Raw genomic sequence first — 24,005 nt, forward strand, 5'->3', positions numbered from 1 at the left:
CTCAAGATACATATTATGTCGGGCGTCAATAATTAGAGTTTTATCGCGCTGATATAACCGCAGAAGAATGGTTGCAGCCACAGAACAAATTTTCAGCTGTTGTCAAAGGTTGCCTTGAATTTTCAGCTGACTGTTTGGAAAATATTGAAAACAAACCAAGTTGACAGCCAAATCAACGCGGAATTTAAGTTCAACTAGCTGATTTTTACACCACGGCAGTTTGGCTGTAACCTCCTGTCAGTCGAAGCAAAGGATAATAGTTACTTTATTTCGCAATAAGCAATACTTGTCTAACAATTTAAAATCAGAAAAGTTTCTCGAGAAATTGGGAGGTTTTGTCGAATGGTGCAGAAAATAAATTAGGAAGGATGCATGTTTTATTATTATTTTAAACATTTGACCGATTCTTAGCGAAGCTACACCAAAATGTCACTTTTTTCAATTTTCAATGTGATTTTTTATATGAAAAATTTCATTTTAATTATGATCTAATAATTGCAATGTGCTTTAAATGCGTTTTCTTATCTGAAATGCCAAAAATATTGACCAAATAAGGTCTGCAAGTCATTGAATGGGAGAGGAGTTTTTTCATAAATCTGCTCCTTTCGTTGTCCCGTCACGAAAAGAAATGGCTGACAAAAACTCAAATCTCAACCAAATCTTTCAGTTCAAGGAGCAAAAGATTCGTTTTTCAATTTGTGATAATGTGTAGAAGAGCAAAAGTTTCAAAAAACCAATCTGGCAAAACTGTGTCGATTTTTGTTGTGTGCCTTTTAAAATTCCTGTTTTACGATGTTGTTTCAGGAGAAGCACAGGTATAATATTGTTCATTATGCATGTCATTTCTATGTTGGAAAATCAATTATGTTTTCAAATATGTAATAACATTGAGGGGTTTCTTTTTTAATTGTGCCACTACAACCAAAACGCTGAAAAAAACTTGGGAATTTTTTGAAAAGGAGCCGAAGAATCGGTCTTTGAATTTTTTCTGAGAAGTTTCAAGTCAAGTCTGAAAGTGATCATAAAATAAATCTGTGCATTTGCGACATCTAGGGGCAGTTATACACTTATTATTAATAAGGTTTTCAACAAATGTTTCGCTATGAAAATTGAAAATCCAAAAAGGGGAATGAAGTTTTTGAAAATGAGCCAAGAGGGGAAGGTTCGAAAATGGTTGAGGACCACTGTTTATCACTTAACATAATTTTTTGATACTTTTTTAATTTTCTTACTTTTAACATCAAATACGAATTCTGCGACCTCATTTTATTCAAATTTGAATGGCTGATTGCCTTAAAATTACAAAATGCATTCATACAATATTTCATCACCGCCATTTAGACCGTCATCTTCTTAATAACCTTAAGGTTGCTATGGGGTTATAGTTAAGCCAAAGAGTATTGAATTTAATTTATTTATTCCCCTTCTCTCTGGTTAAGAAAAACAATCAAAAATAATACATCGAAAAATATTTGATTTTTTTATCCCAAGATACGATTATCCGAATGGATTCTTTTCTGAGACCTTCGGATAATGGAGCTTAACTTTATTTGTTTTACACATGACTTAATTAGATGTTTTCAACAAGAGGGATGTGAGAATTGTGAAAATACTTTTATTACAATATGTTGATAGAAAAATTGCAAAATTTCGTGATTGCAAAACACAACATCAGACTTTTTCCTGTACCAAATTTCCGGAATGACTTTTGCGTCTTGAATTCCACAACATTTTGCATTTCTCCTGCCCCATGTTACTCATCCAAGCCCCGCCAAAACTTCCATCCAAACCGTGGCCGCGGGTTCGATTATAGCTCACGTGCTCGATGCGCCTCGTCTGCAGATTAGCCTGGCCGGCGTTGCGTTTGGCCTTATGTAATTCTGGTTACAGACAGTAAGAAAAGAGGCTTACGCCACAAATGCTCGGAGCCATACAGACAGACAAATAGACAGCTGGATCGTACACACTCACCGCCGCACATCGTCATCATCACAACGACGATGAAATCGAAAGTTCAGCCAGTTGGTGAAATTAACATTTTTCCCACACCGAGTCGAGTCACAGACAAACGGACTTGATGTCGTAGTGTGGAGTTGAAAAATTAACGGTCATTTTGAAAATAGTTGATCTTCTCGGAACCTTTGTTCTCCTACAAAACTGATCGAGTCCGTTTGTCTGTGGTTGAGTGTTATTTGCGTTGCTTTCTTCACGCTTGTCTCGTTTTTCCTCTCCACAGGCCGCCGTGACGACCTCCTGAGTCTACGCCGTCGAGTTTGTGACACCATCGAGTGACCTCCCCGCCCGGTTTGGAATCCCATAAACCGGAAGAGAGCAAACAAAGCGGCTGGAAATTACTGCAGTAACGTCGTTTGGCGCAGCAATTTTTTTCTCCGTCGTTTCAACACCGACCAGGGGTTCGAGCCGCTGAACTTTTATCGCTTGACACCTCTCCGGGATTCGTTCTTGGACCGTTTCCAGCAGGGAGAGCTTTACTCTCTTTCTCTCTCGGATGTGCGATTAAGCTCTCTCTTGTAACTGGTTTATCACGTGGAGAATTTTCCACGCGCGGCTGTTGTGTTGTGAAAGGAGAACGGGGTTTACCTCATGAATGAATCAGACATTGGACGCAGTGTAGACGCACACGTGGGCCCAGGAGCCTAGCTGAGTTAACTGTGAGTTGTGAATTGTGACGCCTTTTGGGGAGTGAGCACAGTGAAGTTCCGCGAATCGTAGTGTGGTGGTACGTTACCAGAATCGTAATTAAAAAGAATGCAATAAAGTCCTACACGCCCCAAATCGCAAAGAAAGAACCTCGAGACGCCAAGTGAAAAATAAACAGAAGAGAAAAAAAAAACCATTTCAAAGGGATAAACACAGTGAACAAAACAATCATACACAAAGACGGAACGGAAAATCAACAAAAAAGCAAAGAAAGACTCATTCTCATTTCGGATCGCAGAAACCTTTGCCGTTGGAGCCACTGTCGTCTGCCTTGAGAAGCAGTGAGAAGTGCAGTGACGGGGGTGGAAAGTTTCATTCCGAACAGAAGACAAAGATTCGACGCTCCCCCAAGAACAACGAACGCCATGAATCCGAACCACTCGGGTGCGTCACGGAGGCCGTACTCGCGCGGGGCGGCCCCCCGAAACCGGTCCCGGATGCCGTTTTCGCCGCACCACCATCTGCACCACTCCAACAACCGGAACAATAACAACCACGGTGGTGGTGGCGGTGGCGGCGGCGGAGGTGGCCACAATCAGTCCTGGTACAACAAGGACATGGAGAACAGCTTCAACTACGGGTAAGTTCGCGGAGAAAGGGCTCGCGTGTGTGAGTGTTTGTGGCACTACGTAGAAATGAATTAGACACAGCGCTAGATATTAATACACACAAAAAAGAACGCTCGTGCTCAGGATAGGAATGAAGAGATTTATGCGCCGTAATCAGCATGGAAGAAAGCATATATCTTGGCGATGGAAAACGGGTGCAGCATTGCTTGGTAGGGGAGCTGGGGGTAAGACGGCCAGGCGGGGTAAGACGGCCACCCCACTGTTTTAATAAGTATACTATTGCATATTACTAAAATGTTTAGCAATACTGTTCCTCATGCTAAATAATGCATATGGAGTCACCTTTGCCAGAAATATTGTTTGAAATAGTATAAAAATAGCTCAAAATAAACAAATAATTTTTGAGCTTAAAACTGGATGTAATTTTGATGAATTACAACTTAGGCATGTTTGTTAAATAACAATATGTTTTCCTGTCTTCAAATATTTTTTCACGTTAAATTGAAGTTTTCCCTAGATTATGTCCCTCGAAAAAGTTCAAAAAATGCGATGAACTGTTTACAAAAAATGTTTAAAAAAATAATTTATTTGGGGGCAAGACGGCCACCTCCTCCGGGGGTAAGACGGCCACCCGTAATTTGTAGATTTTAATTGATATAGGTTATATTTTTGACGGTTTTTGACTATTAAGGCATATTTGTAGATAAAGGAAAAGCATTTTCAATAAAACTATCAATTTTTAATCAAAATGCTGTTAACTACCGTTTCGACAACATTCTTTACTGTGATATAGCAAAACTCATTGAATAATATGAAATCCTATCAAACTTTTCATAAAAATCGCTTATTTAATATTGTTTACATAATTTTGAATTTCTTATTCTAATCGAAACACACAAACTAATTTTTTTTGTATCAAATTGTGTTTGTTTTGTAGTAAAAATTCATAGTTTTTCATAAAATGTGGTCGCAATAATATGAAATTTACTGAGCCAAAATATGGAATTTTTTAAACAGCATTTTTCTTCACATTTGAAACCTGATTTTTTTCAACCAAAATATTTATGATGTTCAGAGAAGTCTGTTGAACCAACCAAGTAGGTGTTTGGGTGGATTTAGCAAAGTTATTAAGTTAATTTATAGCACTGGCCGTCTTACCCCACATGGGTGGCCGTCTTACCCCGCGTATTTCATATATATATACGATTTCAATTATTTTTTTAAAATTGCTGAAAAGTATTGAAAATTGGTTTTTAGACCAACTAATTTATGTCATTTCTATAATGGACTAGTAGTAGAACAATATGTACGTAATTTGAGATCAAAATAATCTGTTGTGTAAATTTTATTAGACTTCTCCCTTAGGGTGGCCGTCTTACCCCCATCTCCCCTACAAATATGGTGGTCCCATGATGCGTTTGAATCTTTCTTATCTGTTTGTATACATAGAAGCATGACTGTAGACTTCGATTAAGATTAACCCCGTATAATCTACAACGGCCTTCTCATCTAACCTAGTTCATGTGTTGCAGTTAGAGATGTACGAATCGTCATCATAAGAGTTTAACTGATTGCCCTCTCTGGGAAAAACTTGAAAAACTCCGAGTATAACACGTCTTGCACGAGATACTGGCTCAATGAATGTAATTCAACATTTTCTGCTAATTTGTTGATTTTTCCTAAATATTTGAACAAATTACAGGCCAAAACATGGTGGCGCTAGAATAACACATTACTTTCCAACTTCCAACCCCTTAGAAAAGGTGGAACGATAATTTAAACTCGATGGCTCTCGGACATAACACAACTAATCGGGACGATTAATTTTGCCAGTGATTTGTAGTTGATCCTTAGGTTTAGTGAATTTTCATGATTTCGCGGACAGCGTGAAATTCGTCAATTTCCGCGAATTGAAGGATTTTTTGAAATCATTACCAAACTTAAAAAAAAAACAATATTTTATTCACAAAGGTTTTAAATGTGAATGTGGCCAAAAAATATGTTAGCTTAAATCATATATTTTCATTTAAAAAATAGCATATATTTCGATTATCATTTTTAAGCATTTTCCAAATGTTGAGCTTTGGATATATACCCGTAGAATTCCGGGATTTTTTGGAAAACTTCTGTGATATTTTGTATTTTTTGTCAGTGTATTGTTACTTGAATAGTATAGAAAGCATTTAAGTATAATTTTACCTTCAACTAAATTAAATTTATTCAGGTAAATCCTGAAATTTAGTTTGTAGTTTCTTTAAAATGTTTTGTATAAATTAAAGTACAACATATTAAAAAAATAGCATTTAGATGCAATTATCATCACTTTTACCACGATTTCGCTCGTTCAAAATTATTTTGAAAATCAGTGAATACTGCATGTAAAGTTCAGCAAAGAGTTTTGTTTTTTTCGCGGTTTATTCAAACTCGGTTTTCAAGAGCTTGTGCTTTATCCAGGTTTTTAAGCGAAGATAGCGTTCGAATGGAGAACGCCCGAAATGTCAAAATTGCGCAGTAGCACCAACATTAGAAAAAAAATGTGGCTGTCATGCCATGGCACACTTTTTCCGTAATGTTGGTACCACTGCGTGATTTTGACATTTCGGGCGTTCACCATTCGAACGCCATCTTCGCTTAAAAACCTCGATAATATTTTTTAAAATCTTTAAAAAACAGCAATTTTCAGAAACATTTTACATAGTTTTTTCTTAACCCCGCAAAAATTTCTACGAAACTTGATCTGCTCCTGATTGCACAAATGTCCCATATGCATTTTCATTGATTTTGAGTTATTGATGCAGATTGGTTCAAAATCGTTTGCTCTTTCAAACATGCCTACAACATCCAGTACTTTGTTCTAGAAATTAGGAGTAAATTCATTTTTTTCGCGAAAATTTAACACGTAGCCTTATGTGTGGGACAACACTCAAATGCTTTACTATGTTTTACTCAGCTTACTGTTTTTGCATATGGGACATATCTGCGAACAGGGGCAGTGATGGTCCCGTGAAACTAGAATTTATCAGCTTGAAAAATCACTTAATATATAATTAAACGTACAAAAATCCTTCCGGTTGTTTAACATATGATTTTATAGGTTATTACAGCGTTTTTCACGTTCCATGAAATTTCCGCGAAATTTTGTGATCTTAGAACTATGTAGCACTTAATTTGATGTAAAAAAGAATCGCGGAAGCAAGCGTGACAAAAAAGTTGGAACGAGATTTTTGATCGCAAAATTTTCAGATTTGATCAAATCGAGTTCTGCAAAGTTCTAAGATCATCGTAGACCCAACAAGCTGAAAAAAACTGGTTAACTATTGGACTTTTTAAAGATTTTCCCTTTTTCACACAAAATTACATTATCATTAAGAAATCATTAAGCAACATTTTTGATAGCATCTAGCATGTTCATTGTTAAACATTCCTGGTTTCTATTAAAACGAATTTTAGAAAATAGATCAATCTTTAAAATATGGAAGAATATAATCTTCCTTTATTGTATAATTTATCTTAAAGTATCTAAAAGTGAGTGCTGAAAAGTTAAAATATTCAGCCCAGTTTTTTAATTGTTGAGTTTAGCAAACACACGAATGCCAAACTTTAGAGAGGAAACAAACGTTTCATTAAAAAATCCTATTCAGAAGTGTTTTTCGAAACTACAAAAAAGGTAGTTGCAACTTGTCCAACTCGGCAGAGTCTCTTACGATTCGTGCTGGAAAAATCATAACATGGCAACTTGCCCATGAATTAATATTTTCGTAAAGTTTCACGTGACAATCACTCGAACAGAATACGATTTTAAACATTTTGATTATTCTGAAGCCATCAATCATCTTTAGTAACAGACTGTACAATTTAAGATTTTCAACACATCATTTTTCAACTTGTGTTTATTATTTTTAATAAAATTATTGATAGTAAAATGTTTGTGAATGAGCTTAAAATTTAGTTCTATTTTATTTTATTCTTTTCTGCATCGTATTTGTATAAAAAGACCCCTACAAATTAAAAAAATAATTAAAACATGTTTTCTTCCATGCTGGTACGGTTTAGTGTTTTATGACAACCTTTTCAATACCGTATACGTAAGGCAAAATAGTCGCATTATTCCCAAACTTCACGCCAGCAGAGAACTCCACAGAATTCCTCCAAGCCGAAATCTCTTTTATATGCTATGCTCTGTTCACACAGTGGTTTTGGTCTTACATTTTTTCGTTGTGTTAGTGTACTGCTCTAATGAATAAGCTAAGCGTTTAACATTGGAGAATGGATCAAATTAAACCCGTTGAACGGAATACTTTTCTAATGATTTTAAGAATGCATCCTAGTACTTGTTTTGGTATGGAATATTTCAACATCAGTGTTTCTTTAAAATAAAATCCTTGTTCTCGTGTAGTTTGTACCCATCACCTTCTTGCAGCAATCTTTCAAAAACCCTCCTTACCTTGTTTAATTAATTTGTATAATAGAATTATCAAACCATCCCGTTTAAACCTTTCGCGTCCTTACCATTGTCAAAATCTTCCTGACTACATAATTTCATTCGCAATCTTCCTGGTTATCGTTAAATTTTCATGAAATATCAATAATTTAACGTTAACACACCCGGCAAACTTTTGTTCAACAATTCTCATAATTCGCCACCCTATCTTCTTTTCTGATTCACACTCTTTTATGCTACATCAATCCGAAAAATTCTCAATTTATAAAAAAAGCCTGTTCAACTCCTCCCCCCTACTACGATGTCCCCAACTGGTACTGGCAATGCATTCATGTCAAGCTGCTTTTTCGGTTGTAATTTTCCAAGTACAAATACCAAAGCTCATTTCTCATATTAGTGCACACTGTGTGTTCATGATCGAAGAAAAGTCTAATATAATAGAATAAGCTCTCTTAAGTGAAACCACACGCTCGATGGAAATGTTAAGGGCGCGTCCAAAGATGTTCTAACGATTGTCTTGGCTTTTGAACACTTCCATCGCGAATCTGAATCTGGTGTATATTTTCTCTTGAATAGTTAAGTGGTTGAACGCGATTTGTGATATAAATTATGTTTCATGCAACGTAGCGCAAGTAATCGAGAGTGTATAGTGTTTTATTTTTGGGTTCAACATGTTTACACACTTTAACTAACATTCATGCTTTGTTATGAACCTTGTACGCATTTTATGGTGAGCGGTTGCATTGTGGCGAATTGAATCAACAAAAAAGTCTAGAAAATAAAAACGTCTCTTGCAGTTTCACTGTAGCCACCATCCATGTTTTATATCACAAATAGCTTTCCGATTTGATATCGACCGTTTCGAATCTCTTCATATAACAGTTTTGTAGGCAAACAAATATTATACATAAGCTTATCGTAACTGTAATTTATTTTCTAATTAATATATGATTGTTTTTTGATTTTTCTTCCGCATGCTTTTTGTCCTTTGTGGTAAATACATTGCAAACAAATGTTCAAAATACACACGTACTACTACTTACTTCTTCTACCACTACTACTACTACCACTATGCAGTGATAATACCGGGAGTAGTCCTAAGGAATCCTTCACATACTCACCAAAGTCCCCACCAATGCAATTACATTCCCCTCCCATTACCAATCGTCCAATCTTAATGCCTTACGGTGCTGCTGATGATGGTAGTGTTAATAATAGATCTCAACAAATTCTTAGAGCTGGACCCAGCCATAGCCATAGCGATCGCCGTAATAATATGGGTATGCAGGATAGAAACCGGCATACGATGGGTGCATCCGGTGTCGATCGACACATGGTAAGTTCCGGATCAACAGTCGACAGCCTATCGTCAAACCCTAAGATTTTTCATCCATTTCCACAGAACCATTTCGATGGACCTTCCAATTCCTCTAGGGGTTCCGATTTGCACTTTGACTCGCGCTCGGTGCTGTCGCTAGACTCGCTGAGAAACAGCCGCGAGAACAATCGGGAACGCATCAGTCCGCCGTACCATCAGGGAAACAGTTCGCACTCGAACAACAACCACCAAACGCCGAGTCCGTCGTACGGTGGTTCGGATCCGAACAACGGCATGAAGTCGGACAGTCCCTCGCGGAAGCGCCGTCGCGTGTCGCGAATGCCCAGCCAGTCTCCGCCGGCCATCTGGGAACACCGGAGATCTCCTCGGAACAATAACCACCACAACAACCACCACAACCACATCCAGCAGCAGCAACATCAACAGCAACAACAACAGCAACAGCTCCAACAACAACAGCAACAGCTCCAACAACAGCAGCAGCAACAGCTGCTGCACCACCCAAATCAGCACAGCCATCCACCGCATCTGCTCCAGCATCCGGGGCCAGGCCCGGTCCAGCTTCAGCAAAGCAGTCCACCGCTGCGTAGACCACGGTTCCGCGAGCAACCCCGGGCCTGGGAACCGATGCCGCAAGTATTCCAGCAACCGTCACCACCTCAACCGCAGCACCAGCATCCCTCACTGATGGTTGACATCAACCAAGTTCCTGTAAGCCTTCCACTCGGACACCACGAGCAGCTGTGGACGTACTCGGCCGGGCCGCACATCTCGATCTGCTCGGGACACCCGGCCGCCCCACATATCCCGCCTTGCCAAGTAATTATCACTTCTTATTTTGTAAAACACCATGCAACTTCATGAAGAGCTTTGTCAGCCAGGGCTGTTAGTTTTAATAAAAGTTTGCTTGATACACGGAGAAACAAAAGTTCCCACAATCGTGAACAAGCGTTCATGAAAATGGGAACCACGAACAAAGTGTTCAAATCCCATGGTACGATTTCCAAAAACGTACCATGGGATTTCGCTTGTTTACGATTTTGGGAGCTCATTTTTCTCCGTGTATGTTTTAAATCAACAGCGTTAATTTTGCTATCTATTTTGCTAAGTTGACTGAGATACAGCTACTCCGGACCAGACTTTACTAACTTTGACTAGATGCCTATCTAGTTAGAACAAGAGAGCACAGAGGCATTGAAAAGCTTACAGTGCTGCCAGAAGAGGCGTGAAGAACATTCTTCAGAGTAAACGAATTTCTTCGCACTATTAAGTTTTACGCCGACTCAATTTTTAGGTTAGAAATTTGACAGCTTGGCTGCACTGTTTACATTTTTTGCACGTGTGTCTCAGTAAAAATGTGTGTGCGTGTGCGCTCGTGACGTCACGCTGTAAAACCTAATTAGGTTTTAGGCCGTGACGTCATTTGACAGCTCGTGTGCACTGTTTACATGGCCTTCGTCGATTGTCGACGAATTTCCTCGAACAAAATCGATGACCGCATCGAACTGTGCTAAGTCCATGTAAACAGTGCACTCCTTTCTAACCTCCAAATCGAGTCGGCGTAAAACCTAATTCGGCAAAGTACTTGTTTGGTAACTGGGCAGGGAACGTAGCCTAGTCACCGAATGCTGCTCGCTAACTGGGCTGAACGAAAAATTACGAGGGGCCATCGATGCATAATATTTTTCAGATGAAACATAAAAATAAAAGTTACTCAAAATTATTTGCAAGGCTTACTTTTCATATTTCTTCAATTGTGACTTGAAATTAAATAAAAGTTAGAAGAATGATTTTTTTACATCCATTAAATCCTCGGTCATTTCGGTTTGTTTTGGTTTTTTGGCGTTTGTCTGTTGTTGTCGTCAGTTCGAATCCCGGGTGGATGGAAGCTATAAGGTGTAAAGAGAGGTTTACAATTGCCTCAGCAATCAAGCCTTCGAACACCTAGTTTCGAGTAGGAATTTCGCAATCGAGAACGCCGAGGCAATGCTGTAGAGCGAATAATTTGATTTGATTTGATTTTTTTTAATGCTAAGTGAATCCTTATTAAAACTAAAATATGTCAATGGGAGACAGCCTCTAAGAAGAAGATTATGGTCAAACTCATATACCATCTTTTTCCTGTCCCTTGAAGGTTCATGGTGTCTACTCGCAACCATTTGCTCAAACATGTAACATCGGTGGACACTTTGGTGCGTTCGCATCCACTCCGGCCGCCCTGGCCGTGCCACATCCTCAGCCCCACCAACCGCACTACCAGCACCCACATTTGGCCCAACAGGTAGGAGTGCGTCGGCAAATTTGATACGAACTATGATGGATTTATTGTGGATGCTTTGTTCTTTTTTCCAGCGACCGGATGGGCTTGGCCTGGACGGACTGGACCATGCTGGTGCCTCACCGCTGCACGTGTCCCCGCTGGCCGCGGCCCACATTCACTCATCGCCACAGATGGCCCAGATCTCGCCGCCGCAGCCGATCTACATTTCGACCGAAGTAAGTATACTAGATAGCAATAACCCGGGCGACTCAGATGTTTCATATTATTTTCCAAATATCGACCGTGTTGAATATTCTCCAGGGTCGCACCAGTCAATTCGAGCTGCTGCACAGAACGGCTCGACGCGCAATAACCGCACCCCGGCGTAACTTTACCCGCTTCCACTGGCCAACCCCGCCCCCGTCGCACCCGCATGCCCATCCGGCCCACCGCCACCCGGGACTGCAGCACCAGCCGTTGGCACCGCAACCGGCCCAAGTTTCACTGTCGGCCACACCGTCCGCCTACTCCGGCATCCTGTTGAACTTCTTGTAAGTACTTGTACGACCCCGGGCAGGCCGGGCGAGCTTACCCCGTTCATAGCCTCTTCATGTCCATGCCCCACAGAGCCATGTTCCCGCTGTCGACGTACGGCCAGCCGGACCTCAATTCGCCGGACTCGAACGAAACGGAAAACTACGAAGCCCTGCTCAGCCTGGCGGAACGCTTAGGCGAAGCGAAACCACGTGGCCTTGCGAGACCCGAGATCGACCAGCTGCCGAGCTACAAGTTCAACGCGGAAACCCACACCGGTAAGTACAAGCGAGAAACCTTCACAGCAAGAACTGCTAAGGCAAAATGCGGATTGTTCCGAGCTACTCTACGGTGTTTTTTTGTTCTTTCTCGTTCTATTCCAATTTTAGGGGACCAGACGTCCTGCGTTGTGTGCATGTGCGATTTTGAGGCACGCCAAGTTCTGCGAGTGCTGCCCTGTTCGCACGAGTTTCACGCCAAATGCGTCGACAAGTGGCTTCGGGTAGGTATAAGTAGATTGGATAACATAAAAAAAAACTCAAATCGTCAGAAGATTGGTTTCATTTCTAACCCGAGCGCCATCGAGGAAGCGGTTATCAACAACTTTTTGCAAAATCGAGATTTTTTAACCTGGTGGTAGGGTAAATTCTCGTATGTTTGGCAGGTTAAGCTCTCGCTCCTAACTCCATCCAATTTGCTGTTTTTCACTACTTAAACAACTAATTTTGCAAAACTTTTGATAGAAACTTGCTTGCTCACTTCTTATTGAGCTTTTTATCACTCGATTTCAGTTGAAAACGCTTTTAATTAGCTTTAATTGAATGACAAAGTTCTGACCTGCCAACATTCAATGCTGTTAATCGTTGAATCATCGTCATCGATGTCGATGATCGTTGATTTAAACGTAATCGTAATCGCAGCCATCGTTGATTTAATCGTCAACGTCAACGGACTCGTTGATTTAAACGGCGTTGATCAACGCGTTGATTATCGATAATCAACGAGTTGATCAACGGCGTTCTTTTATAGTTTTGTAGAGTTTTATGAGGAAAGAACGATTTTTTCATAAATGTTTTGATTGGGAAACATTCTCAAATTGATGTGGCATGGTTCCCGAGCAGGGGTAAATAACATGGGAATACCAAATTTTGGTATTACTTGGGCAAATAACAGCGACCAAAATGTGCCATTGGTTGCCCAGTAATAGATGGTAAAATACCATGAAATCATACCAAAGTCTAGTATGTGGAAGGGCACAACAATACCAAACCATGATATTCCAAAGGTAAAATAATACCACAACATAAAACCATTTCAATACCAAGTTGAGGTCTTCTGGATTTTTGAACATTGCTCGAATACCAGAACATGGTATTACCACGGTTTTATTTTTAGGTATTCCCGCGCCCTTGAAAATCAGATTTTGGTATTCCTGTGGTCTTGCACATACATGATTTTGGTATGATTTGATGGTATTTTACCATCTATTACTGGGCAACCAAGATCACATTTTGGTCGCTGATATTTGCACAAGTAATATCAAAATTTGGTATTTTCATACCATTTTTAGTGCAGCAGTTGCAGTTAGTGAAAAAACGGAAATGATCCATATGCAACAGCCAAATCTACTCACCTGATGATTCCATGTTGTTCTTAGTGATATTCTTCACCACACCGAATGCATTTGTCATTGATGAACGGCCTGTGCATGAAGTTCTTGAAGATTCTGAAAAATAACAAGATTGAAAAATAAGTGTTATTAAAATAAAACTGGATTGAAATTCACCAAAATTCAATAATCTTTCGATTGACTCGTTTTTCAAAGTATTTGGTTTTTTCAAGTCATTTTAGCGCAAAATTTATTATCTTGTCCAAATTGGTAAATAAAAATCCCAAAGTTTCAGAGAAAATTGATCAAACCTTTCAATACCAAAATAATACCAAAATGTGCCATCCTGACTTAGAAAATTTTCCACAATTTCAAGTCATTTCTGTAGGGGGTATATCAAAAATGTTTAAAATCAAGTTTGAAATTTCCGGTTTTCAATGAAAGCATTCGCTTTGAGACATCATTTTAGTGCAAAATTAATTATTTTGTCAAAATTGGTCAAAATTTTCCCATAGTTTCAGAGGAATTTGATAAAACACTTTAATACCAAAATAATACCAAAATGTGCCATCCTGACTTAGAAAATTTTCCACAATTTCATGTCATTTCTTTAGGGGGTATATCAAAAATGTTTAAAATCAAGTTTGAAATTTCCGGTTTTCAATGAAAGCATTCGCTTTGAGACATCATTTTAGTGCAAAATTAATTATTTTGTCAAAATTGGTCAAAATTTTCCCATAGTTTCAGAGGAATTTGATAAAACACTGTAATACCAAAAGAATACCAATATGTGGTGTTCGACCATTGACAAATTCTGCAATTTTTCAATATCAGACAATACCTTAAATTGGTATGATACCACATTTTGCTCTTGCATAATCCTCAAGACAAATTTTAAAGGGTCCAGGAATACCAAAATTTGGTATTGATACCAGAGAAAGGTATTATTATGCATTTCCCTTGTTATTTACCCATGCTCGGGTTGTTCGGGTATTCGGGTGTACCAAGAGGACCGAAGTGACCGGATTTTAAACGTAATTTAAGCCCTAGCTAATTGCTGGTCACTTCCATCTCCATTTTGGTTCCCAAGTCCAACCAGGATTTTCTTGTTTAAATGACAGCGAGAACGGACAATTGGGAACCGAGATATTGTCGGATTTTCACCGGAATTATTGTTCCGGCGGGTTCAGTAAGAGTCTCGCGTGGCTAAATATCGATACAATTTGTTTTTCTATGATACAATACTGAATTGACCACATGACCCATGTTCCAGAACCCAGATTAAGATTGGCCAAGATGTCAAACTTCGTGATAGTCCGGAGTAGCCTACTGTTATTGATCAATGAGTAAACAAAATATTTATGACCTACTGCGATTGGTTTTCGACACCACGCGAAAGATTTATCTCTTGGGATTCGATCGAAACTCATTGATCACACACAGTAGGCTACTCCGGTCTGTCACGAAGTTTGACATCTTGGCCAATCTTAATCTGGGTTCTGGAACATGGGTCATGTGGTCAATTCAGTATTGTATCATAGAAAAACAACTTGTATCGATATTTAGCCACGCGAGACTCTTACTGAACCCGCCGGAACAATAATTGCGGTGAAAATCCGACCATATCTGGGTTCCTAATTGTCCGTTCTCGCTGTCATTTACACAAGAAAATCCTGGTTGGACTTGGGAACCAAAATGGAGATGGAAGTGACCAGCAATTAGCTAGGGTTTAAATTACGTTTAAAATCCGGTCACTTCGGTCCTCTTGGTACACCCGAATACCCGAACAACCATGCCACATCAATTTGAGAATGTTTCCCAATCAAAACATTTATGAAAAAATCGTTCTTTCCTCATAAAACTCTACAAAACTATAAAAGAACGCCGTTGATCAACTCGTTGATTATCGATAATCAACGCGTTGATCACCGCCGTTTCAATCAACGAGTCCGTTGACGTTGACGATTAAATCAACGATGGCTGCGATTACGATTACGTTTAAATCAACGATTATCGACATCGATGATATAAACGCCGTTGATTTCAACGATTAACAGCATTGTCAACATTAGAGGCACGCTGGAATTAGATGCTGTTCCCCTAGATGATGTTCCATCACATCTTCCAAACCTTATATTTCACTAAAATTGTGTTTAGTTTTGGCTGACGAGGCCAGAAATCAAACGGCTAATATTCCATACCCCTTTGAAATTGTCTTGTCGTCTTGTCGAAGATTTGGAGACGAACACAAAAATGCGTTTTTCTCGGAATACTTGATTTGGCAATATAATGCTTATGGGTGGTTCATAAACTCATTATTTATAAGTGGTAAATTTACAACACTTCATACTCAAACCCCGATGGTTTGACATCAACCGTTGTCAAACGAACTGGGTCACTTTTTAGTTTGACACTCCTTTTACACGGAGTTCACAAACACTACCAAACGTTTGTTTTGATAGTGTGCGTGAGCGCCGTATAAAAAGTGACTTTTTAGTTTGACTTTGACCAACCACCGGGGGTACGCAAAATTACAATTTTTTTCTGACATAAAAAGTACTATTTACCAGTTGTTAAATTACCATGATTTTTCCTGTGTGCTACTAATTCATCAACTGTTTATTCCAGTCAAACCGCACCTGCCCGATCTGCCGTGGAAACGCGTCGGAGTACTTTGAAAGCAGCGAGGAACAGTAAGTCGCCGCTTCCAATCCAATCCAAACCAACCCGTCATGGGGAGTTGCCACCAGCAGGATGCTCCGAGTTGGAGGTCTTGCAGAGGAAAATTGAAAACAGGAACACATTAGAATGATGCCGTCGCTTCGTCGTACCACTCACACTGCAGAATCATCCCCCGGGATAAAGAAAAACAATGAATAATATCACTCCAGATTCCACACCCTGAACCTATATCATTAGAAACGGGACAGCAATTGGTAGGATGGTAGGGGGAAGGAAGCTGCATATTTAGACAGAGAAACAACTAATCTTACGTATACGTTTACTTCGTTTTGGCGTACCCGTTTTTGGCTATATATATTATATATATGAAGTATATATTTCAAGTGAGTTGACGCATTTCTCAAAACATGCTGGACTAAACAACAACAAAAACACATTTAATCGACAAAAAAACATGCATAAGTCAATGGTCTACTGAGCAAAACGTTTTAGCACTCGTGTGGTTTACGATAGAATATGTGTTATAGTTTTTTAACATGTAAGTTTATTCTCAGTAACACACACACTCACAACAATAACTGTTTTGGGAGCATATAGACTTGAACCATCAATATATCGGATAGACGTCGAAAGCGTTGTTTAGCAAAACAAAACAAAAAAAAATGCACCAGCCTCGAAGACATTCTCAAGTAGCAATAAAGCAATTTTATACCCAGTGAAACCAATATTTTTAGAGCAAGAAGAAGAAGCATGAACCAGAGACATAGCGTTAAAGTGGTGCCCGCGCGAAGCACGTTTATTCATCTTTCCTTCCTTGTAATATGTAATACAGAAAAAAAAATTCTAAATTTTCTATTTTGGGGCAACTAATTAATGTTACCAGTTTGTAACGCAGCGCAGCAAACGAACCGGTGTGTGGGGAGCGGAAACATACAACGCATATGGTTAGCTTTATTTTTGTACTCAATCTACGTATCAAATATTTAAGAAAAATTAGCAGCAAAAAAGTTGGTGTGGTTGGAGCGTCGTTGCAGTAGATTTTTCCCGAAAAATGTAGTGTTATTCTTCCTTTCTCGTTACCGAAAAATTCTTAAGTTTTTATTTTTTAATTTGACATTATCGTTAATTGCATTATCGTTCTTAAAATTTTACCAGAATACGAATTTTTAAATTGTTTGTAGCATCAAAGTTTTTTGAACAATATTTCTTCCTCAACATTTTTTTATATGCCATTCTTAAAGTACATTTATGTTCAAAGCGTTTAGCTTTTCATAGAAAACCATGAAAAATCTATTAAGTCTTAGTAATGTTTCTTTTACTGGTTAACGATATCACAAACTAAACCCGTAAATGTTTTTTTCGATGTAGCTTTGTGCTTTAATGATTTAAAACGATTTGAAAATCACAAAAAAATCAAAATAAAAGATGACAGAGCAATTCCAACTCAAATTAGGATTTTTTCTGGTACTTTTGTACCCAACCCTCTCCGATTTCAATGAAACTTTATAGACATGTTATCATAGGCATATATAAGCCATTTTTGTGTATATGGAGCCAATAGTACTCGAAAATAACATTTGAGAAGGGCGTAAGGTATTTAAATATTTTTGTATTTTGTAATTTAAAAATTACTGTATCTCGAAGCCGTTGCGTCGTAGCAAAAAGTGGTCAAACACAAACTTGTAGGAAATTGGACGGGCTTTCTGAAAAATACACTGAAACAAAAATACACGCCACATCTATGAGGTTTTTTGATTTTTAAGGCTAAAACTTGAATTGAAAGGTGATGTAACGATTTTTTTTCGTTCAAAATTTTTGAAGAAATAGCCTAAAATATAACCAAAAGACTGACGAAAAATGCAGGATGGTATGTCTCTCCTAAAAAAAATAAAAAAATCATTTACTAAAACTGTTTTCTTGAAAAGTGGTCTAAACGTCAAAATTTTTGGAAACCGGTAGTGGGAATCGATTCTCCAGACAATTTTACATAAAAGTCTCCATATTGACCATTGTTCTATGTCCAATCCTTGGGAAGATACAGCGGTTTTAAAAATGAAAATGTTGAAAAAACGTGTTTTTTGGTGGTTTTTGGCAATTTCTATATGAAAGACTTGATTTTTCAGTCTCGTAAATATTTTTACCGGATAGCTCGTCCAATTTCCCATAAGTTTGCCTTTGACAGCTTTTTTATTTATGTCGTTTTTATATTTACGTAATTAAATTTACTATCCTGGTTTCTACCACACTGAAAAAAATATTCTATTTTCAGTTATAAGCAATGTAATTAAGCTTATATCTGTAAGCCCTTACATCCAATTGAAATGCTGTCAGAGGCAAACTTATGGCAAATTGGACGAGCTTTCCGGTAAAAATATTTACGAGACTGAAAAACCAAGTCTGTCATATAGAAATAGCCAAAAACCACAAAAAAAAAAACGTTTTTTCAACATTTTCATTTTTAAAACCGCTGTATCTTCCCAAGGATTGGACATAGGACAATGGTCAATATGGAGACTTTTATGTAAAGTTGTCTGGAAAATCGATTCAAACTACCGGTTTTCAAAAATTTTGACGTTTAGACCACTTTTCAAAAAAACAGTTTTAGTAAATGATTTTTGTATTTTTTTAGGAGAGTCATACCATCCTGCATTTTTCGTCAGTCTTTGAGTAACATTTTAGGCTATTTCCTCAAAAATTTTGAACGAAAAAAAAATAGTGACATCACCTTCAAATTTAAGTTTTAGACTTAAAAATCAAAAAATCTCATAGATGTGGCGTGTATTTTTGATTCAGTGTATTTTTTTTCAGAAAGCCCGTCCAATTTCCTACAAGTTTGTCTTTGACCACTTTTTGATACGACGCAACGGCTTCGAGATACAGTAATTTTTAAATTACAAAATAAAAAAAATATTTAAATACCTTACGCCCTTTTCAAATGTTATTTTGGAGTACTATTGTCTCCATATACACAAAAATGGCTTATATATGCCTAGGACAACATGTCTACAAAGTCTCATTGAAATCGGAGAGGGTCGGGTACAAAAGTACCAGAAAAATTCCTGATTTGAGCTGGAATTGCTCGACACTATTAATCATGGTACTGATTCTTGAAAATCTCCATACAATTTGGCAGCAGTGGAAAGTGTTTAAAAATAGAAATGGATTCTGTAACTTGAAAACGAACATTCCGATTGATCTGGTGTTCACGCCAAAGTTGACATTGAATTGATTGAGTTAAATCGGAGATTTACTTAAGGACACATTCCATACATTTTTTTTTATTGTATAGACAATTGTTCACGAGGGCGAATTCAAAAAAAGTGTCCACGGTTTGTGGATGGTCCCTAAATAATGATCAAGTTGTGGGAGAGAAACAATATTATTTTTTTTCAGTTTTGAGCAAACACAAGCTAATTCTGGGATAATAAAAATTTTCATTAAACAACATTTAAAAAATTGAAAGTTCAAAGTTTTCAATGGGATTTTTACGTTGCCCTTTGAAAATGATAAATTTCAATTGATTATCCGAAATACAGTCGACTCTCTGGCTATCGATCTTCTCGACCGGCATACGTGTCGCATACGTGTGCTTTGTACACACTTTGTAAGGACACTTGTATGAAACGCCAAACACGCGACATTCGATAGGATATCAATATTGCTCCATCTGTCAATAAATTTTACAGTCCCTTCAAAAGCATGCTTGGATTTTATCGTTCTATGATATGATACCTCCCGCTATCGATGGTCCCAGAGTCTACTAATGTTCTAGAAATTTCTATCTCATTTGGAAAATCCTTACAGATTTTTTTTTGCATCTTGCAGACAAATTATAAAATCTTATTTTAATATTTGTCAACATCGCTATGCAAAGCCACTCACTCAGACGCAGCATGTTCGTTTGACATTTTAACGAAAACCCGATCACTCTCTCAACGAATGCATTCAAATTTGCTTGCTGTCACAACGCAGCAACGCACGAGCAAAAAAAAAAAAGAGAGAGGTTGGGAGAGAAAGAAAGAGAAGGCCTTCGTGCCTTCGTGCTGGATAGGTACTTGAGTGCCGAGCTTTGATCGTTTCAACTTCGTGTGCGTTCGCTGAGGATCGCTTCGGAAGGCCGATCATGATAGGTCAATTATGGCAGCATTCAAATGTCGTTGTCGATGATGAATGGTGACTGATAGCGCTGTAGATACAATACCGAACACCAAATTCGTTCGCCATGTTATTTTATAAACTGCTACCAAGTTGTGTGGATAAACTTTTGATGCGGAATTCATTATTTAAACAAAAAGAATGTAAACAAAAAGTTTAAGCCAAATTGAATTTCTCAGAGCATTACTCAAAATGCAATATTATCAAAGTTTGACTTAGTTTTTCTTAAACAATATATAGAAAATCATGTTTGAAATTACTTACGTTTTTACATGTTAATTTGTTTCTTGCTTCCTAAAAATATAATACAAATTTCAAAACAATTTTCTTGTAGCTTCCTACACGATTGGATACGATTTCAACCGTGGTGATTACATTTTTCTCCCACAGCTTCGTTTTTCGGTTTTGCATCGCATTCTTGCACACACAAACACATCAACCCACTTTTATATACGTTGGTGTACCGCCTTGCTCCCTCTATGGTGAGGTTTTTTGACCAAAAATGTTCGTATAAGAAGGTGTGCTGTTTCCCCTAATGTGATAACTTTGCTAAAACTTAATAATAAATGTAAACGAAATTTCGTGATGTTTGAACACTAAGAGCGAGAAAGTAAGCAGAAAAAAAAGTAATACTAACTGTAGTTTTGAACTATACCTTCGGTCCAATCTAAACTCTAGTAGCGTTTCTATCTTAAAGCAAAATAAAAAAAAACTCTCACACACACTAAACTATCGGATAAACACCATTTGAGTTTTGTTCAGTGCTTTGCGAGCAAAATCACATCGCGCATTGATAAGTGTGGACAATTTCTTCAATTTAAAAAAAACGTATATATTTATAGATATTCTATGTTTCAATCCTATCGAATTGCAGCAATCACTTCGCAAGTACAGTGTCGTAGTTATCGCGCGTAGGTTTTGGAATTTGGCGGGTTCATTTTGCTGCCAGTTTCCGGCTACCGGATGCAAACACGCAAAACAACACAAAAATACAGACGAAAATTAACGAATCACAATTGCAGAAGCAAAAGAAAATAATAACAAAGTAAAGTGTGCCATTTTGTACTTTCATAGTTACAGTAAAACATTACCAAGCTCCGTAAAATGTATAAGCCAACCAGAGAAGAAGTAAAAAATCTGGAAAAACGAATCAAAACAAATATAAAAACAAGAAAAATGTTTATTGTTATTTTAATAACAGCGAAATTATCCGAGCATTGTAGTAGTTCAGATTATTAACGCGTAACTCAATATAAATGTGAAGTTGGTTTGTTTAGATTTCTCGTAAGTGGTGAACTTTCAACAAAAAAAAATAAATATAAAAATTAAGCGAAAAAAAAAGTAATACAGGAACATAGATTTCGAATGTCACAAATCGAATATTTGCTTGCACTGGATATCAAGAGCAAGAGAGAGAAAGAAAGCGAGAGCTAACAACAAGAAGCGATACAAAATACCAGGTTTAATAAAAATTTGCATTACCCTAATACAAAACAAAGGAATAGTTTCATTACCAGGATAATCGAGGTCAGAGTCATGTCTGACGTTCTGTAGCATGGATAAAGTTTGGTTACCTTTATTTTTTTAAAAAAAACTAGATTTTGTTGTGTTAATTTTAATCTAATGAGCACAGACCCTGCATAGGGCGGTACATATCACAACTTTGAAAGACATTTGTTTTAAGTTTGGTCGTCTTTGCCGGGTTCCGGAGTTGGTAGCATCTGCAATTTGATGGTGCCATTCCGAAAAAAAACTAGCACGACGATGTCTTACCTTAAGTTTTTAAATGTAAAATTAATCAAAACTTTCCTCTATTGCTATATATTTTAATATCGAGAGTGAATTACAGCTTGAATTGTGATATGCGCTTTATAATAGTAGTTTTAATGTGTTTTTTTTTACTGGTTTCGGTGAATTTAACATTTTAGTTTAATTCGTTCCTAAATTGCGGAAAGAGCTGGTGCAGATTGAGCTTGCGCTCGACAAAACCAAAATTGGCCTTAAAAATAAAAAATCCCAAACAGGGTAACGCACTATCCCTTGTTTCAACCCTGCTTTGGCATTGCAAGCCACTGTCACAAAATACGATTGACTCCCCCCAGCAAACGTCAAACCTTTCAAATTTGCTGCGTGATTTTTTTCCTCGGAAAAAGATCCCGCAGCAAGTTTGTACTGATTTTGACGTGTGCTGGCGGAGTCGAAAAGTTGGGTTATGCTTTTCGACTAACTTAGATGTAAACAACCAGTTGATCCCACTCACTATTGACCTTTGCGAGCAGTGACTTAACCCCACATTCGGCAGCTACAGCAAACGTCAAATCAGTACAAACTTGTTTGACATTTGCTGAGGGTGCCGAAAGGTGAGGTTATGTCACTGCATGCAACAACTACAGTAAATGAGTGGGTGGGATGAGCTGCTTGTGGAATCAAGAGGTGCCAGGGACCAAGCTCGATCGGCCCAGCTGCGATTTTGTACCGTTTACGTTTAATTACCCCGCTTTTCCACCACAAAAAGATCTCGACTCTGTTACGCAACAATATGTATAGAGAGACATTGATTCGTTTTTTTGATGTTTCATTTAGATAAGTTCAGCCACACATATCGTTTCTAAGGAATTAGTTGTTATATTTGATCGTTTTTTAAACCTCTCGTAACTCTTAACATTTGAATGTTCTTAGCAATGATTTTCTATTGTTTTATTATAAATCACAACATAGACTTATTCCCCTTCTGCATATATAAAGGCAATACTAGACTTTATGTAACGGTTATTGTTAGTATCTCAAAGGAAAGCAGTTTTTTAGTACACGTTTTCTGCAAAAAAATGCACGCCACTGATTATGTAAAAATAAAGTATCAATCTCTGATTTTCAAAGCCATTCCATTTACAGAGTAACTCTAAAATCTATCGCTTTTAACTGCTACTCGGCAGCTGCTTCAAATCATCTGTTATCGGATTGTGAAAATAATTGAAAAAAAAATCGAATAAAACTAGTAGTGTGATGGTTTCTTACATATATTTCTTGCATTTCGCTCCTGGATGTGATACCAAAAAGTACATTGTAGACTAATTAACACCTATCACTCAGAATAGATATACTTTCGCAATAGATAAGAGCTTGTTGAAACTTATCCTCCAAGAGAACAACAACAAAAAAACAGTAAAATATATATATTTTTACCTATTGTGTGTAGCTGGTTTGCCTTGTTTATTAATACACATTTTACTGTAATCACCAAGAAAACCTACTGTTTGCCATTGATACATGAGCTAAGTAAACCCCTTAAGTGTTGTTGTCACTGATGTACATACATACAGTCCCAAGTGTTTTTAGCCCAAATAGAAACTTTTCATATAAGCGATCGTGGAAAAAAAAACAAACAAACAAACAACAGAACTAATATAAGTAACACGAAAAAAAGACAATTGAATCGAACGACTAATAATGAAGGTGTGTGTAAATAAGCTAGAAGTGAACGCAATAAGACATTTTAGAAACGAACAACAAAGTTTTACATTAGAACAATAGTGAAACGTCTAGATCCAAAGTAACAAGCAAACAAAAGAAAGAAGTAACGACTATTTTGGGTGTGCCTTTTTATACATTGTACAATTTTGAATGTGGCCACGTAACTGTATTGAATTGATTAACCATTAACAATTAAACTTTGTACTATTTCCTACTCTGTATTA

The 24,005-nt window shown here is 37.6% G+C and overlaps 1 protein-coding gene across 12 annotated transcripts in view; it reads left to right on the forward strand.

Moving 5' to 3' along the window:
• LOC6037549 (RING finger protein 44) overlaps nt 1-16,813 on the forward strand; it is a 44,502-nt gene extending 27,689 nt beyond the window's left edge. For 8 of the 12 annotated variants that reach the window (XM_038261563.1, XM_038261565.1, XM_038261567.1 and 5 more), the window contains 9 exons: nt 2,237-3,301; nt 8,809-9,067; nt 9,134-9,889; nt 11,205-11,351; nt 11,423-11,566; nt 11,631-11,881; nt 11,934-12,142; nt 12,254-12,366; nt 16,102-16,813. In XM_038261563.1, coding sequence (XP_038117491.1) covers nt 3,087-3,301; nt 8,809-9,067; nt 9,134-9,889; nt 11,205-11,351; nt 11,423-11,566; nt 11,631-11,881; nt 11,934-12,142; nt 12,254-12,366; nt 16,102-16,170 — 2,163 coding nt within the window. In that variant the 5' untranslated portion in view covers nt 2,237-3,086 and the 3' untranslated portion in view covers nt 16,171-16,813. The remainder of the gene's footprint in view (nt 1-2,236; nt 3,302-8,808; nt 9,068-9,133; nt 9,890-11,204; nt 11,352-11,422; nt 11,567-11,630; nt 11,882-11,933; nt 12,143-12,253; nt 12,367-16,101) is intronic. The other 4 variants (XM_038261572.1, XM_038261571.1, XM_038261573.1 and 1 more) reach the window with 4 other exon arrangements.
• Nucleotides 16,814-24,005: the final 7,192 nt, after the last annotated feature.

The sequence above is a fragment of the Culex quinquefasciatus genome, chromosome 3 (assembly GCF_015732765.1).
Source record: "Culex quinquefasciatus strain JHB chromosome 3, VPISU_Cqui_1.0_pri_paternal, whole genome shotgun sequence".
NCBI lineage: Eukaryota > Metazoa > Arthropoda > Insecta > Diptera > Culicidae > Culex > Culex quinquefasciatus.